The 16,260-nt window shown below is 29.0% G+C and overlaps 1 protein-coding gene across 1 annotated transcript; it reads left to right on the top strand.

Annotated features, from left to right (window-relative positions):
- The first annotated feature begins 313 nt into the window (after positions 1-313).
- Positions 314-15,663, top strand: ND-19 (NADH dehydrogenase [ubiquinone] 1 alpha subcomplex subunit 8). The gene is made up of 3 exons (XM_075363056.1): positions 314-473; positions 8,510-8,685; positions 15,264-15,663. The coding sequence occupies exons 1-3, from the start codon at positions 345-347 to the stop codon at positions 15,478-15,480; spliced, it is 522 nt and encodes a 173-aa protein (XP_075219171.1). The 5' UTR covers positions 314-344; the 3' UTR covers positions 15,481-15,663.
- Positions 15,664-16,260: the final 597 nt, after the last annotated feature.

Raw genomic sequence — 16,260 nt, 5'->3', positions numbered from 1 at the left:
TTATATGTACGCTAAATACTGTTAAAGAAATTAAACAAAATGAAAATAAATTTTAATCGTGGAGAGAATTTTTTTGTATTTATGAAAATCGTTAAACACATTGTATTGTAGAATAATCGGTTTCTTAATGAGCCTAATGTTACGAGAAAAGAGTAATATAATACCCTGCACAGCGACTATCTGTCTCGTACAAGCAAGCTTTTGTTTTCAATGTAAGCTCTGTATATAAACATATTATTTTCGTAATAATGAACGATTGGTACTGGCATCCCATTACTAAAGTATTACACACTCGCAAACAACCTGTTCTTATTTCACACAATTCTGTTCAGACGTTCTTCATCATGGCTGCTACGTGGGATGTGCAGCTTCCTACTGACGAAGAATTAACCGTTCCTGAAGTAAAATTAAGTGCAGTTCCACTTCGAGCTGCTGCATTTCATTTAGGAAAATATTGCGAAGGTATTAATAATGTGAGTGCTGGTTTTTATGATTTCAAGATATGTTACAAAGTTAACCTAAGTTAATGCCCTTCAAGGGTATAGATAAGTTAAAAACGGTAAATTATTTGTTGTCCTGAAAAACTCAACGAGGTTAATTTTATAGAATTTAAAAACTTAGAATATAATCAATCTTTTTAAGAGTGATTTTCTCTTTTTGTCTGCGGTAATTTGTTAGTTGCTAAATTAATGAAATGTATGATTCTTAAATTTAAGAGAAATGTATTATAGTTATATTAAACCAATTTATTATTTTTAAATTATCATACACTCCACTTAATGTCTGTGAATAGTTTTTCAGTATCTATAAACGTATTAACTAAGTGTTGGTTAAATTGTAATTAACAAAGTGGAAGCAATGTTTGTAAAGGTTTTCCAGGTAATTCTGAGCAGTTGATCACCTTCAATTTTTTCCTGCTTTAATATACCATAGCAGATGTGCTTAAGATAAGGAAAACACAAGATCTAAATGTCAGGAAGCAGGTGAATTATGGTGACCTATTCAGTTTGTAATCTGTTCTGTGGAGAGAGGTTAGGGTTAATGTTAAAGTTAGAATTAAGGTTAGAGTTTTGTGAAGATAGGAATAAACAATAAACCAACCTTAATAATCATCAGAGTTAGACTCTGAGTTAGCCTTTAAAGATGACAGATGGCACTCGTAAGATGATTATCTGTTGTACACTTGACTAATAGCATGCAACATGTGTACTCTGTAGTGGTTATATTTCCGTCTAAATATAAATTTGGCTGTGTCCTATGGGATAGTGTTAAGTATTGTCATATGTTGGTATTTATCCCTAACCTCTCTCCATGAAAGTCTATTTCTAACCTTAACTCTTCCCACTGAACAGATTACTATCTGAGTAGGTCTTGATAACTCACAAAACTGACAGCTAATTCCCCAGATTACTGATAACACAATGTGGACTTTGACTTTCATGGTAGAATACACATGACCCAAGTTATTTAGATACTTTGTTTCTTTATTCACTCAAACACTCATATGCTGCATTTTCTTACCCAAACATGATTTACATATCTTACTTAAATATACTTGTCTTTTATATATAATGGAGATAGTGGATATAGTTTATACATAGTGGAAATTTGCCAGTTGAAGCACAAACTTTAATGAAGTGTGTGCCTCTATCACTGTGTTAGCTGGGTTTGAACTGCATGATTTAAATCAACTGAATGAATAATATTACAAAGATGATAGAAATTTGTTAAATAATAATGGGATTCCTGTGGGGACTACATGTGAGGCTAGAGTGGTGAGGTGATGCAAGCACCTCATGCGAGGTTAGACCATTCATCAACACCAACTGGTAAAAAACAGGAGCCCCTGGGGCGCTGTTTTGGGAGGTGCAATCAGGTGCTCTTGTAATATCTCTGCAAACAATTGTCCGATTTTCAAAATTCAAATGGTGTATTTGTTAGTAGGTTGAAGGCTAACTTTAATTATTTCTTCATTTGTTTTAAGTAAAATTTCAGTAACAAAATGAAATTGAAGTTGTTAACAAAAAATGATTGGGATAGTAAAGTAAGACCATTCTTAATTTTTCATCATTATTTATGAAGCATATTAACAAATAACTGGGCCTTTCTTTCTTTTTCCTGTTTAGCCTCCGGTAACTACCATTTAGATAATTCTTCAGAGGATGATATGTATGAGTGTAAATGAAGTGTAGTCTTGTACATTCTCAGTTCGACCATTCCTGAGATGTGTGGTTAATTGAAACCCAACCACCAAAGAACACCGGTATCCACGATCTAGTATTCAAATCCATGTAAAAATAACTGGCTTTACCAGGACTTGAATGCTGTAACTCTCGACTTCCAAATCAGCTGATTTGGGAAGACGCGTTAACCACTAGACCAACCCGGTGGGTAAATAACTGGGCCTGAATTAATAAAAGTCAACCCAGAGGTTGATTTATTTTTGTTACTTTTTTAAATTATTTTAGGTTTTGTTATTACTGCAGCTTTCATTTTTGTAAGTAAACATTCCGTCTTGGCTGGGGAATTATGCCACCTGCAGTGTGAATTATTCAACTATTGCTGTTGAACTATTTTAGCTGTCCAAGAGTATTTTCCTTTTTTTGTATAATAATTTACTGTTTTGACTGTTGTAGGTATATTTTGATAGGTTGTATGTACCACCTAGAAAATATTCTGAAAAAAATAAAACAATTTTATTATATGTTATCATTAAATTAAAAAATGATTGGGATATTCATAGCTCTGTTCAAATTTCAGTTATTTTCACATTGAGAACTATAAATGCAAAAAATAGCAACGTTAAATTATAGTTACATAAATTTTTATACATATATATATGTGTGTATTTACCATTGATAGTGTAGGTAGATCCAAACAAAAACAATTGCAGTCATTCAATGTAGACTGCACGCTAAGAAATATAGGATCAATTGTATTGGCGATTATTTTTATAGAGTGTATTAAGACACATCAGACTTGACTACCTTATTAAATAATAACCCATGACGGGGCAGTAAATGTATTGTCTAAAATAAGTGTGTTAAGTTTCAAATTTATCTGCAAAGTTGTAGCATTCCAGGTATAGTATGTTCATACTTATATAAAAATATATTTTTTTTACTGATGTTTAATTTTTCCTTACAAATTATCAATACTTTTCCCAGTTTAGAGATATGACTTCACAGACCATTCTAAATTAATCTGGTTATATTAATTTATTTACTTCATAGTAATTTTTTTTTACAAAACTATGTTATTTTCTTTTTTATATAACTTTGAAACATATGTACTTACTGTAACATCATATTGATATATAAATGAAGTATGAAATGTTATGTATCAAGTAGATAATAACTGAAAAATTCCATTGTATATTTTCCGATGATTCCAATTCCTTTTTGTTCACATTCGGTTCATTCACTTTTTTCTGATCTCTTTAGATGTATTTTTTGTCTTGACAGACCTATAAATCTCTTTATTTGTTTATGCAAAGTATAATAACAGGTTTTTATGTGACCCTAATTACATTCAAACAAAGATAAATATTTTAGCTTTGTTATTATTAAACATTATATTATAAACATTTTGTTATTATTAAACCTTTAGTAAAGGTTTTATGAAACCTTCACTAAAGGAGTTTCATTACATTGCATTTCTAACAGTACCAAAATCTGTGTACTGTACACAATACTTTATTTTTAGCCTTAAAGTGTTCTAAAAAAAAATATTCCATTATTTAGTATTTTTGTACATATCCTATTGGAAATGCAATTAATGTAGTGGTAATTGTGTGGTTAATGCAACTTAAATTCTTAATTTGATTGATTTTCTAACTAGCTGATATATTGTGGAGGGTTTAGGAATTTCTTCTTTTATGAGTCAGCATTTTTAAATCTCTATGGATAATAAAATATTATAAAAAATGTAGAAAACAGAAGAAGGTGGCAACTTTTTTAATTGTATCAGATTAATGGGTTTATAAAGAATATTATTTTCTGCTGATGATTTTTTCCCTGTTCATAATATTGATACTTTTACTGTGTTATTTCTGTAGTCTGTTTGCATGTAAACAGATTTGTTTGAAGTATTAATAAATTGTTAATTAAATCATTTATTATGAAGATACATTTATAAATTAAATAAAATATTAATATCCCTTTTAACCACGTTTATTTACTGGAATATTAGATGAGAAAAAAATCGATTCAATTATTTTTTTATTTATATATATTTGTATTTACTTAATAAATTATGCATTTTATTAACACATTTTAAAAATAGATTCTAGACAAAACAATAGGATGTTTGATGTGTGAGCAAAAAAAAAGAAAGAGAATTGTAAGAGAGATAGAGAGAACTGTTGAATAAAAATTCAAGTATAGCACATAGATAGATCACTATGTGCATATTTGTTATGTACTATTGAATTGAGAAAGATAGTGTTAAAAGTGATGTCATCTTTCCTTTGTTTATTGTCCATCTGGATGTTACGTTATTGATTTCCCAGTGACTTTGGTCACATGTGATCCATAACAAGTGAAAGATGTAATATTACAATCACTACTAATAGTTAACAAAGAAATAGAGGTTGTCGATTATTTTGGAAAGAGTGGTGGGGGGGTTGATGGGTTTATTTACTATTTGTGTACGCACGAACCTTAACCATTTCTCTTTATTTGTACAGTTAATTTTGTATTTTGTGACTGTTCTAATAAAGAATTTCCTACAGTTTCCTTGAGTTTCCAGCAGGTTTTGTTGATCCATTAAGGTCACTGCTGGAGAAGTTAAATTTATTTTTTATTTTTGGAGCACAGCTACTCCTTTCTGATGTGAATTATATGATGGATAATTTTGTATCAATCTGTATAATATAATATTTATTTCATTTCTCAAAATTATTACAAAAAAAATTCATTTTAAAGTACTTCTCTTTTTTGGCAACCACTTAACAAATATTGTTTGAAAGAATTTGTTTTGATGCAATTTCAAGTTCTTACTATAGCAATCCATTAAAAATACTTTTAATACTGATGTAGTCACATGTATGACCAAATGCTGGTACAGTTCTTTTTTATCTTGTACACACCTACTAATTCTAATCTGATTTATGTATTACATAATTATATATCGATCTGAATAAAATTTTTATAGTTATGTAGTAATTAGACCACTTCAGGTTTAAAACAGTGTTATATTGTCAGAGTTAGATAGTTACAATCTGTTGACATAAATTAATACAAAATAATATATGAATTCTGATCTCTGTGATGAAAGAGTAGCTTTTTCAATTTTCATCCAAAGGTCACAGGTTGAAATCCCAGCCATCCATAGAATTTTTTACTAGGTAAAAGTTTTTATTCCCTACAATAGGTTGGTATCCAAAAGGGCATCTGGCCATGAAAATTCCACCAATCTCACTTGCCTAATCCTTGAAAAAAAGGGAAAACTATGATTAAGATACAAAAAAAAAATTCAAATACTTTTTAGTTTTATGAATATGAAATTCAGCTCAGCTCTTGAAAAGAAAAATTATAAAAATATATCTGTTTTAGAAAAAGTGATTAGTGCATTGTAAATTAATGTTAATAATATGTAAATATGTAAGACCAGTAATGTAGATTGCATTGTAGAAAAGGTAAAGTGTTGATAATGAGTAAAGTAGTAATATGCTGTTATGAAAGTGATTTTAAAAACGTTTAGCCAAATAAAAATGGTAATTTTATACAAAGTAATTTTTATCTCATCCTCTTCATCTTGAAAATTTATTTTAAAAAACTGAGTTCATATGAAGAAAGTAGATGAATTTAAAAAAAATAAATAATATTCTAGCCGTAATTACTTTCAGTAGAAAGGAATATAATGATTACATATAGAGATATCATTTGGTGCAGATGAAATTCATTCAACATGAGAACCTTTTCAACTCATTTGCAGAAATATTTTGTAACATTTGAATTTTGGAAAAGTATTTTGCCAGTGAGCTTTGAGGTTATTGTTCATTGGTCTGCAAAGAGTGTTTTAAACTATATTTCAAAAAGTGTCTGACAGAAAAACATCAGCTTGCAAACTTCACTTTCAAAATAGAACTTTAATAAATGATTTTTCTTCTATTCATAGTCATGTCTTGTAAATGTATAAGTAACCACAATATACTGATGAAAAGGGAACAATTGCAAGCAATTTTTTTCTCTCCATTACTGAATGAAAAACACTACCTCATATATATTATATTAGGATATTCTGTGGTAGCAATGCTCACTAAAAGACAGCCTGCTAAAGAAGCAAATTTAAAAAAAAAATGTCTATATTCTGTTTGACTTCTGATGCTATCTTACAAATTTTGAAGAAACTAGATGAATTAATTTATTCAATAAAGACTAATTTTGTCAGTGACTTTATGTGATTTTAATCTCTAAAAAGTTTGAATTATTTTGATTAAATAGCTTATTTTAACTTTAAGTAGTTATAATAAAATATTCAAGAAATTTTTCTTTAATTTAAGTTTTAGTATCCCTAGAATTGATTCATTTTCAAATATTGATTACTGATTTAATCTTAGACTTAAAAAAATCAGGGTAAAACTTACTTAAAAGGAAAATAAACTTTATAAAACTGTGAGTTGCTTATAAAATTTGCATAGTGTAATCTTTTAAAAGCTATGAAAGAAATAGTGATTTGTCTGATGCATTTAACCATACATACGATTTCTAAATATTCAAATAACATTTGATTTGGCACTTAACTATTTTATTTTATATAAATTTTTATCAGAGAGAAGTTTATATCTTTGAAGTAGAAATTTATGGTGATCATTCACTATTTCAAAAGAAAGTTATTTACTCTTAGTAAAATGAATCCATTATTTTTATAAGTATAAATAGATTCTCTTACTAATAAATTGTAAATGATTTATTCATAGGGAAAAGTTTATAAACTTTTCAAATACATATTTTATTGAGATCAATGTATAATTATAACTATGTAGATCACTTATCAATAGAAAAACTGTTGCAGTATTTGTGGATGGATCAAGGAAAATCACTGCAAATGCATAATCAGACTATCACAAAAAAAAAAGAAATAGTTAAAAGTTTGTAAATACTTAATGATAGATATATGAAGTAGTAAAGCAGGTTATGAATAAAATTAATAAGAAAAATTATTTTGAAGGTTTTAATTGGTATAAGTATGTATTTTTATACTTAAACAAAAATTGCCAAAAATTAAGGCTTTTTTTAATTTGTATTCCTTATAAATTAATTGACAGAGTAGTATTGTTTTTGCAAAAAAAAAAAATTTATTTTATTCTAAATATATTGGTGGTAAGATATTCTATATGTGTTAATAATTTATTAAAAATTAGAACAGTAATCCAATAAAGCCTTTCCTCATAGTCCAAAATATTGGCTGAGTTACATGAAAACAGTTTTTTGTTTGATTTGAAAGAAGTAGATATTTTATTTTAAGAATAGTTTTTCTTTCTTTTTTTTGTGCAAAGGAGTGCATTCACGAGTATAAACACATGGGAGTGTTGAAATTTTTAATTTTAGCTCTTAGTAAACCTTTTTTATATCCTGAAAACAAAAGTGTAAAAATCATATAAGATATTTATAAAATCTTTTGCCTATATTGAAATTTGTCATACTTGCTATTAAGGATTTATTTTAACTACTTAATTTCCAATAAAAATGCAAATATGAAGTTTGACTTCCTTTACAGATCTTTTGAGATGTTCTGTGTAATTTACAAGCTTCAAACATCAATTGACATCTACATCTGACTGTAATTGGAAGTTATTATTCATTCAGTTAAAGCATGTGTGAAGATAGCGATATGGTTTGGCAGTATTTTTTATTATTGTGAACACATGAATTGTCTTACTGTTTCTGGGAATCAGGGCTTTTGGTTTCTATAGGTATTGAAATCTCTGGTTGATGATCATCATAATTTTTATGATTGTATTTTTAAGAAATAATAAATTGAAAAATATATACAGTTATCAGTACAAATTGAAAGTTATAAAAATATCTTTCACAGCTCTTGTGACAAATTAAAACCATCAAATACTTCATCCTATTTAAATGCAAAGAAGTTTTTTGCAAAAATGAGATTGCAGAATACTTTATGCCATTCAAATCAAAAAATTATCATATTATTCACATTTTCTAATGAGAATATAAATTATTTATTGTTGTTAGTATGAAAAATAAATAAACTTCCTCTTTAAAATTAGAGATTATCCACTGATTCTGTTGGTAAACTTATTGATGAAAAACATCTTTAATGATTATTCAAGCCATACAATAGGGTTGTTCTATAATGTTCATTACAATCAGTGTTAGCAACATGATTTTCAGTTATTAGAAAATTTCATACTTCACTTGCTGTGATTGAGCCTGAGATGAATAATCAATTAATTTGCACTTAAAGCTGTATATTCTATTTTAAGATGTTCAATGATATTCTTTTATTATATAACTAATAATGATATTTCTTTGTTTAACAGGAATTTATGCTTTGCCGTAATGAATTAGAAGATCCTCGCAAGTGTTTGAATGAAGGGAAAGCTGTGACCAGTTGTTCTCTTGAGTTTTTTCGTAAACTTAAGAAGCATTGCAACGAAGAATTTACTGCTTATTATAACTGTATCGATAGAAGTAGTGCTGATTATAAGTTTTCCCCGTTAGTACTTTTTAATTTATATTTTAGTTTTAGTTACACATTTGATTGTATCTGTAATTGTGGGTTCTTGAAGTAAGTATCATTCTTTTTGGGGAATGATACTATACTTAATAATATGGTTATCATTATCAATCAAATCACTTTAGCAACTTTCTCACCAGAAGTTTATTTACAATGATGCAAGCCTTTTAAAACAGCCTATTATGAATGATATTTCCCATAATGTGAAGTATTATTATGGTTCAGTTTCTGCCTGAAATTTTAATTTTTCAGTCTTTTTTCCTCCACGTAACTTTACTGGTTTGATGCAATTTTCCATTTCTTTTTGCTCTGCTCTTTTAACCTATAAAAAACATTTCTTTCTCCTAATTTCTAATTGTTTGCTTTATGTATTCTACCCTTTGCCTTCTTCTACAGTTATTGCTTTCTGCATTTCCTTTCATTATTAAATTAAGTGACCCTTAGCTCTTTTATATACGACTTACTAATTTGTTCTAATTAAAATTTTCCACAAACTGCTTTTTTTCTAATCTTTCTTTGTTACACTTTTTTCAACTTACTTAATTTCAACATTCTTCTGTTATACACATATCAAAAGCATCTGTTTTCACCTTTCTGGCCTTCCATCCATGTGTTCTTTTACCTTGCAGTGCTGCATTGCTTACATATTCAATTAAAAAACACTTATTTAAAAAAAGTAATGTTTTACTTCCTTAATCTCTGTCTGGTAATTGTTAATTTTTCTTTGCCCGTAAAGGTTCTTTCTTTTGTAATGTGATCGTAATGTTTACCTTGCATATCCATCCCTTGTAATTTTATTGCCTAAATAGCAAAATTTTCTTTCATTTCTGATGTACAGTGTTAACCTCTTTTGCTAGTAAACAGTTAGTTATCTTCTTTTATCACATTTCTCTATATTTTTTTTATTTTGTACTCTTATTTGTTTTTGAATTAAATTTCTCTCCTATCACTGAATCCATACATTTCAGTATTTCCGTTGACACATTTTTGGTATCACTTAAAAGAACAATATCAACATCTTAATCATTTTACTTTGAATTTTTACTCTGTCCTTAAACTTTTCATTCAGACCTATTAACTGAAAAAGTTTAAAAAGCCAATGGATAAACTACCGACATCCATGACTCATACCCTTCTGTTCTGGATCTTCCTTTCTTGGTCTGGTATGCTTAACTTTGGTATCTGATTTTGTTTTTTAAATTATGACCTCTTTTTTTCTCTTCATTTTAATTCTAAATTTCCCAAGAACTATAATCCTCATCAGATTGTTCTGAAGATCTACAAATTCCATGTAGCTGTTTTTTTTGTCTTAACCCTTCCCAGTTTAACCTTGTGTTACTCGCCTGATGTAGAGGATCTTTGAAAGACGTTAACTCTTAAGATTTAATTTAAGATCACCCCTCTTATAATTGTACTCTTTATGAACCCAAAATTGTCTTCGTTTAATACACCTTTCATCTTGTATTTTATCTAATGAAGGTATCAAACCAATATCGATATAGATCAGCATTACTCACATTCCTCGCAGTTCACATCTCTCATTATCTCTTTTACTTGTCAATAAGTAGTACTTATCCAGTTCTGCTTTCTTTCAAATTTTTGTTACTGTACTTTCATTTAAAATTTCAGGACTATTCATTTTCATACATTTTGTGTTTTATCTTATTATCTTATACACCCTGTTCTCTCATACAATCGTAATTCGAATGGTATATCATGCTCCCTACCTCCTTGTTCTTGTAATCATTCTGAGCACTTTGTAATTCAGATATAGCAGTCATTATCCTCTTGATTCATCGATTTCTTTAGCTTCCTACATCACACAGTGCCAGCTACAGATTTCCCACACCATTTAGTCTTCTACATATTCTTACCACCTAAGTTTCTTTACCTGTTTCTTTACTTTTTAATATCGGATTTCTGTTAACATTTTTTGATATTACTTTTATTTTTAATTTCTCTAATATGCTCTTTTATTTTTGTATCTTACTTTATCTTCCTTCAAATATGTTTTATTTTCTATAAAGCAATTTCTCCTTCAACCGGTCGTCTTTTGCTGCTTTACATATTTTATTTATTTATTACCTTATTCCTCAAATGGTGATACTTTTTTTGCTGCTGTCATCTTTTTCACTTTTAAATATCCTACATTCATCTAACTGTAACATTACTTTTTTCTGCAAGGTTTCTGTTGTTTGTTTTCATTCTTCTGGCTTAACTGTTTACCTTTTTAAATTCATTTATTTTATAAAGTACCTGATTTTGTAGTAACATATAAATCTGCATGGTATGGTTTTGCTAAACTTTAAGTTTATGTAATTATTTTTTTAACATATTATCCTGCTGTTTCTGTTTTAGTTTATTGAAGTTTAATCTAAACTTCACAAGTAAGTTTTGATCAGTATTTGTTTTTGCTCATGAATATGGTTTTCTGTAGACTATTTGATTTTTGCTTGATCATTGTTGTCTAACCATTATTTCATCCCATTTCTCCTGGTTTCACCCACCTATATCGTATTTTATGATTATGTAAATATGTATCAATTGTTATCAGCTTATATTTTATACAGAGAGCCAACATCCTCTTTAATTTCTTCTATCCAATCCAAAACTCTTGGTAGTTTTATGTTACTTTGTTACCTCTACAATAGTTTCCCAATCTCAGATTACGAGCAAGTTTTGACATACTTGATTGACATTTATTTCATTGTCTTAAGCTGGAGAGATAGATATAAATCTGTGGTATTGTGAACAATACGAGTTTTCAGTTTATTCTGTCCTAAAATAATTTTCTTGCTGTGTTTATAATAACATTGGCTTTCCTTCCTTCTTGCTCTTTATTATTCCTATCTTTGTGCTTCCATTGTCATTTCTGTTTGCTGGTATGTTCACAATTTTATGAGCATTGTGGATCCTTCTGATTTACAGTACATGAAATTTCCTGAAATGCTGCATCCTTTGACTGTGGAGTGTTAGGGTGAGTTATGAGTTGATCTTTTATAATAACAAATTATTCAGAAAGGTCCAATTTTTATTACTGTGCAATTCATTTTTGTGGTTTTTACATAGTTCTTTCTAAAATTTTCTGAAGAAAGTTGATATCACTCAATCAGATGAATGCATTATTTTATTCATTTAATTAGGACTTAAATTTTTATTTACTTTAAAGTTGTATTTGTTTATGTGCTAGTATAATGTGCAATTTTCCCGGTTTTTTTTTTTATTTGCAACAAATTTTTTTATCTATTCATCAAGTATTGCAACAATAGAAATATTATAATTTGAATTTACTATTACCTGAATTACATTTACCACGAGAGAAAATAAGGTATGCTAAGGTGTATTCATTATGAGTTCTTTATAAAGCAAAGGCCTCTTATAATTTACCGCCCAACCTATTTTTATTTGTTTACTTTATAAGTGTTAGTGGGTTTTTTAATTGAAAACTTTTCTGATCCTTATATTGAGGAAATATTTTTTTTTGCTTGTTACTATTACCTGGGTTTTACACTTTCTGGATTATAAAATTCATACATTACCTATTTTTTTCTGGGATGGACTGGGCTGATGTAAACAATATTTTATTTGCTTCATCTGATATGATTATTTTTCTTACTTGAATTATATTATTACTGTTAAGGAAATATAGATTGTTTCATATTTACAGAGTACTCAATGAAGCTGTAATGAAAAATAGTATGAATTAAAATAACATCACTTGATGCTAATTAATATGTTATTATATTTCATTTTTGAAAGTAAAGAATTTTCATTAAGCTGAGCAAATGTTGTAGATAATTTAAGTAATAATTAAATTTTCCTTCTGTACACAATAATTTTTAATTTTCAGATATTCTGTTTCAAACTTAAAATGTAAAAAAAATACTTATTTTTTGACATTTTTTAATTGTACACTATTTTTTAGTCGATGAGAAGCAGAGTATCATTGTTTAGTTATTTAGTTTTAGGTTAATTTTTTAAGCATATTACACTAGTATGCAACAAAGTTATATATATATATATATATATATATATATCTCCAAGGTATGATTAGAAAATATAAAAAACTTAACACCTACAGGGTGCTGTCATGGAGTTCATAAAATCTTAAGCATATGTAAATTGTTAAAATAAAAAATATATAAGTGTGTTAAAGGTGTGAATGAATTCCATGATAGTATTCCATAGGTAAGTTTCTTATCACGTTTTACTGCATCTTAGTTTTATGTGTAAAAAATCATCTTAGTTTTATGTGTGTATTGGTCACATGATGCTTGCAGTAGTGCTTTGTTTATTGCTTGGTAAACATGTCGTTTTCCCACAAGCAGCGAGTTTTCATTGTTGAACATTATTTTCCCAGTCATTCTTATATGCACGTGTTGTAGATGAATTTCATGGGAAATATTAAGATGTGGCAGTGCCTAACAATTCATTCATAACGAGATTAATTACCCGTTTTAGAGAATGTGGATCAGTTGCGGACAAGAAGAGAACCGGGAGATTGGCCATTTTCACTGATTCTTAACTGGCTGAGGTTAAGAATGTGTTTTAGTGTTCACCTTCAAAAATCTTGAGGAGATTATCAATGCACTCAGATTTCATATGGAAGTGCTCAGAGAGTGATGAAGCAGTTACACTTTTGTGCGTATCATGTTCGCAGCCTTCAAAAATTGAAGGAGCCAGATAAAGAAAGTACATAGTGTACTGTACATGGTTTCAGTCATTTGTTGGCAACTACAGAATTGCAGAGTTTGACCATGTTTTCTTCACTGATGAGGCACGGTTTCACCTTAGTGGCTACATGAACAGTCAAAACGCTAGAATTTGGTCAACTGAAAATCCACATGTGTTACATGAAAACCCCTTACACTCTCAGAAAATGGGAATGTGGTGTGCTGTATCACATCATCGAATAGCGGGCCCATTTTCTTTGAAATTATAGTGAACAGTGTTGTGTACCTAGACATCATTACACAGTTTATTGAGCTTCTTGAGATGATGAACATGATTGTTGGTTCCAGCAGGTCAGTGCCACGTCACACATCTAATGAAACCATGCATTTCTTGCATGAGTTTTTTGGTGAGCATATCATCTCTAAAAGATTATGACCCCCTACGTTTACCCCAGAATTCTTTTTGTGGGGTTATTTTAAGGAAAGGTATATTAAAACAGACCACACACACTGGAAACTAAAGATGAACATAACAACAGAGATTAACAACATGAGTATACACGTGCTTCACAAAGTGGCCTCAAACTTGGTAAAAAGAGTTTGTACTTGCATTGCTGAATGGGGCTGCCATTTTGAGCATATGTTGTGAAAATAAATAAATCGTTAAATATTACTTTGATGTCATGACTTTTGGATCTTTCTCTAGTATGAGTTCAAACACCATGAAACCTCTTTATGCCAGTTTTTGCAATTTGATGTTGAGTTTATATGACTCAACAGTAGTATTATTAAACAAACATAACATTATGGGTGGATATCTTAAGTACTTAATATTTAAATAAATAAAATTATTTCCTGGAATATGAATGAAATACAATAGTTCATAAGTGTAGAGAAATCAGGAAATAAAATTTTGAGGTATTGCAACGAATAACAGTGTTGAAAAACATAAAACTGTTGGATCTTGGGTAAGACAGTAACCATTATCTCTTATACCTGATGTTTCTACAATACCTGGGGCATCTTGGAGATTAGCATCCTAGAAATTGAAGGTTGAAGCAGGTCAATTGCCAGTGTCCAAAGCCACATTTAATAAGTTTATTTTTAAAGACTACCATATTAATCGACACTGGGTGTAGTTTATTGGTAATGAATATCAATAAACTACACCCATTTTTGGCATTCATTAATTGCTAATGCACTAATGCCAGTTGGCTAATGACAATAATGCCACAGCTATTTAAAGTATATATATTTTTGCATTTGTAAATTTGTTATAATGTTTGATATTTATTTAACAAAATAAAATAAACTTCCTAAGATTTATAATAAGACTCTGAACGCATCATTCAGGGCCTTATTACAAATTTTCGAGTTCAATAAGGTATTTACAAATTTTGAATATAGGGTCTGTACGTAGGATGACAGCTATATTAAATTCCTGCAATTTTATTCCTAACATTATGAATAATTGTGTGTGAATATATATAGTTTGTTCAGGCTGAACTAGGTAATTGTGTGATAAGTGGAAAGTGTAATTTTTATCTTCATATATTACAGAATTAGAAATGAGAGTTTTGTTATAACTACAACAGAATAATTTGAAATATTCTTTTGATATTGCTGTATATATACAGTTTGTATTTGTTGTTTGATCTTTGGCTGTACATAAAAAATCCTATTTAGTAATCCTTGCATTACTTAAAAAAATATTTGCACGTTTAAAAACAGCCTTCAGAATTCTCTCTGGCAATCTACAACTTAATGTTTATAAATTAGGGTGTGCGTGTGCATGCATGCATGTTGATGGGTTGGTGGGTTACAAACATAACAATTGGAAAAATTAACAAAAATTATTAATTTTTTGCTTGTAATTGTTTTTAGATGTCGTAAAACACAAAACGCTTATGATCAATGTGTGCTGGAAAATCTAAATTTGGAAAGACCAGAATATGGCTACTTCTGCAGAGTCAGAGTTCATAAAACTGATCGACCCAAGGTTATTGAAGAACCTGATGTTTATGAGGTTCCACCAGGACTTCCTGAAGATTATGAAAAGTATGATGCTAAATATGGAAGTCGTTACCCATTCTTCCCTTAAATTTTTTTATATATGTAAATGAGTGTCTTGAATGAACAGTAGTTATATAGCTGCAGTTAGTACATTTTACAGAAGATTTATAATAATTGTAAATATTCTGTGGTCTCTGTTAAAAAATTTATGGATTTATTAAAGTAGTTCTATACTGTTGATTTGTTCTGTAATAAACTGTGTAAAATTGTATTATTTTGATTTATTTTTTATGAAAATCTAAAGAGCTTTTTCACATTCTGCAAGTTTTTCAGAGGTTTGAATATAATCACCATTATTATTCTTGCAAGACCTTTGTAGTTAAAATAAAACTGTTTTTTATTTTTGTGTGACTATTCTAAAGCTTTATACAAGTTCTGTAAATAAAGTAATGACACTAGTGTTTTTGGCAGTCAAAGTGGCAACACTGTAAAGTTACTAGTAAACAAACGGTTATATGAACAGTTGATTTTTATTAGGTGTTAATATTTTTAGCCTGTTGTTGCCATGTGAGACATAACAAATTTTTCGTGAAACGAGTTTTTGTTGTGCTTTACAAAAATCAGTTATACTAATTATGAGCAACGTTGTGCAATCAAGTCATTGTGCAGTGTTTGTGTAAAACTCGGTGAGAATGCTATTGAAATTTTTTCAAAATTGAAATGCGCGTATGGAGATGATACTCTGTAATGAGCCCAGGTTTTTAGGTGGTTTAAAGGATGTTCAGATGGCTGAAAATCAGTTGCAGACGATCCACGCTCTGGAAGAATGTTAATGTCAAAACGTGATGACAACGTTAAGGAAATCAGA

Source organism: Lycorma delicatula, chromosome 4, assembly GCF_047948215.1.
Source record: "Lycorma delicatula isolate Av1 chromosome 4, ASM4794821v1, whole genome shotgun sequence".
Taxonomy (NCBI): domain Eukaryota; kingdom Metazoa; phylum Arthropoda; class Insecta; order Hemiptera; family Fulgoridae; genus Lycorma; species Lycorma delicatula.
Note: the sequence above shows the minus strand (reverse complement) of the source record. Positions and strands in the feature narration are given on the sequence as shown.

What these genes read in the sequence shown, in the direction of transcription:
- ND-19 (XM_075363056.1), top strand. Translation starts at nt 345, where the DNA reads ATGGCTGCTACGTGGGATGTGCAGCTTCCTACTGACGAAGAATTAACC. An exon ending in ATTGCGAAGGTATTAATAAT is followed by an intron (nt 474 to 8,509) that starts GTGAGTGCTGGT and finishes TTTGTTTAACAG; the next exon opens with GAATTTATGCTTTGCCGTAA. An exon ending in GCTGATTATAAGTTTTCCCC is followed by an intron (nt 8,686 to 15,263) that starts GTTAGTACTTTT and finishes AATTGTTTTTAG; the next exon opens with ATGTCGTAAAACACAAAACG.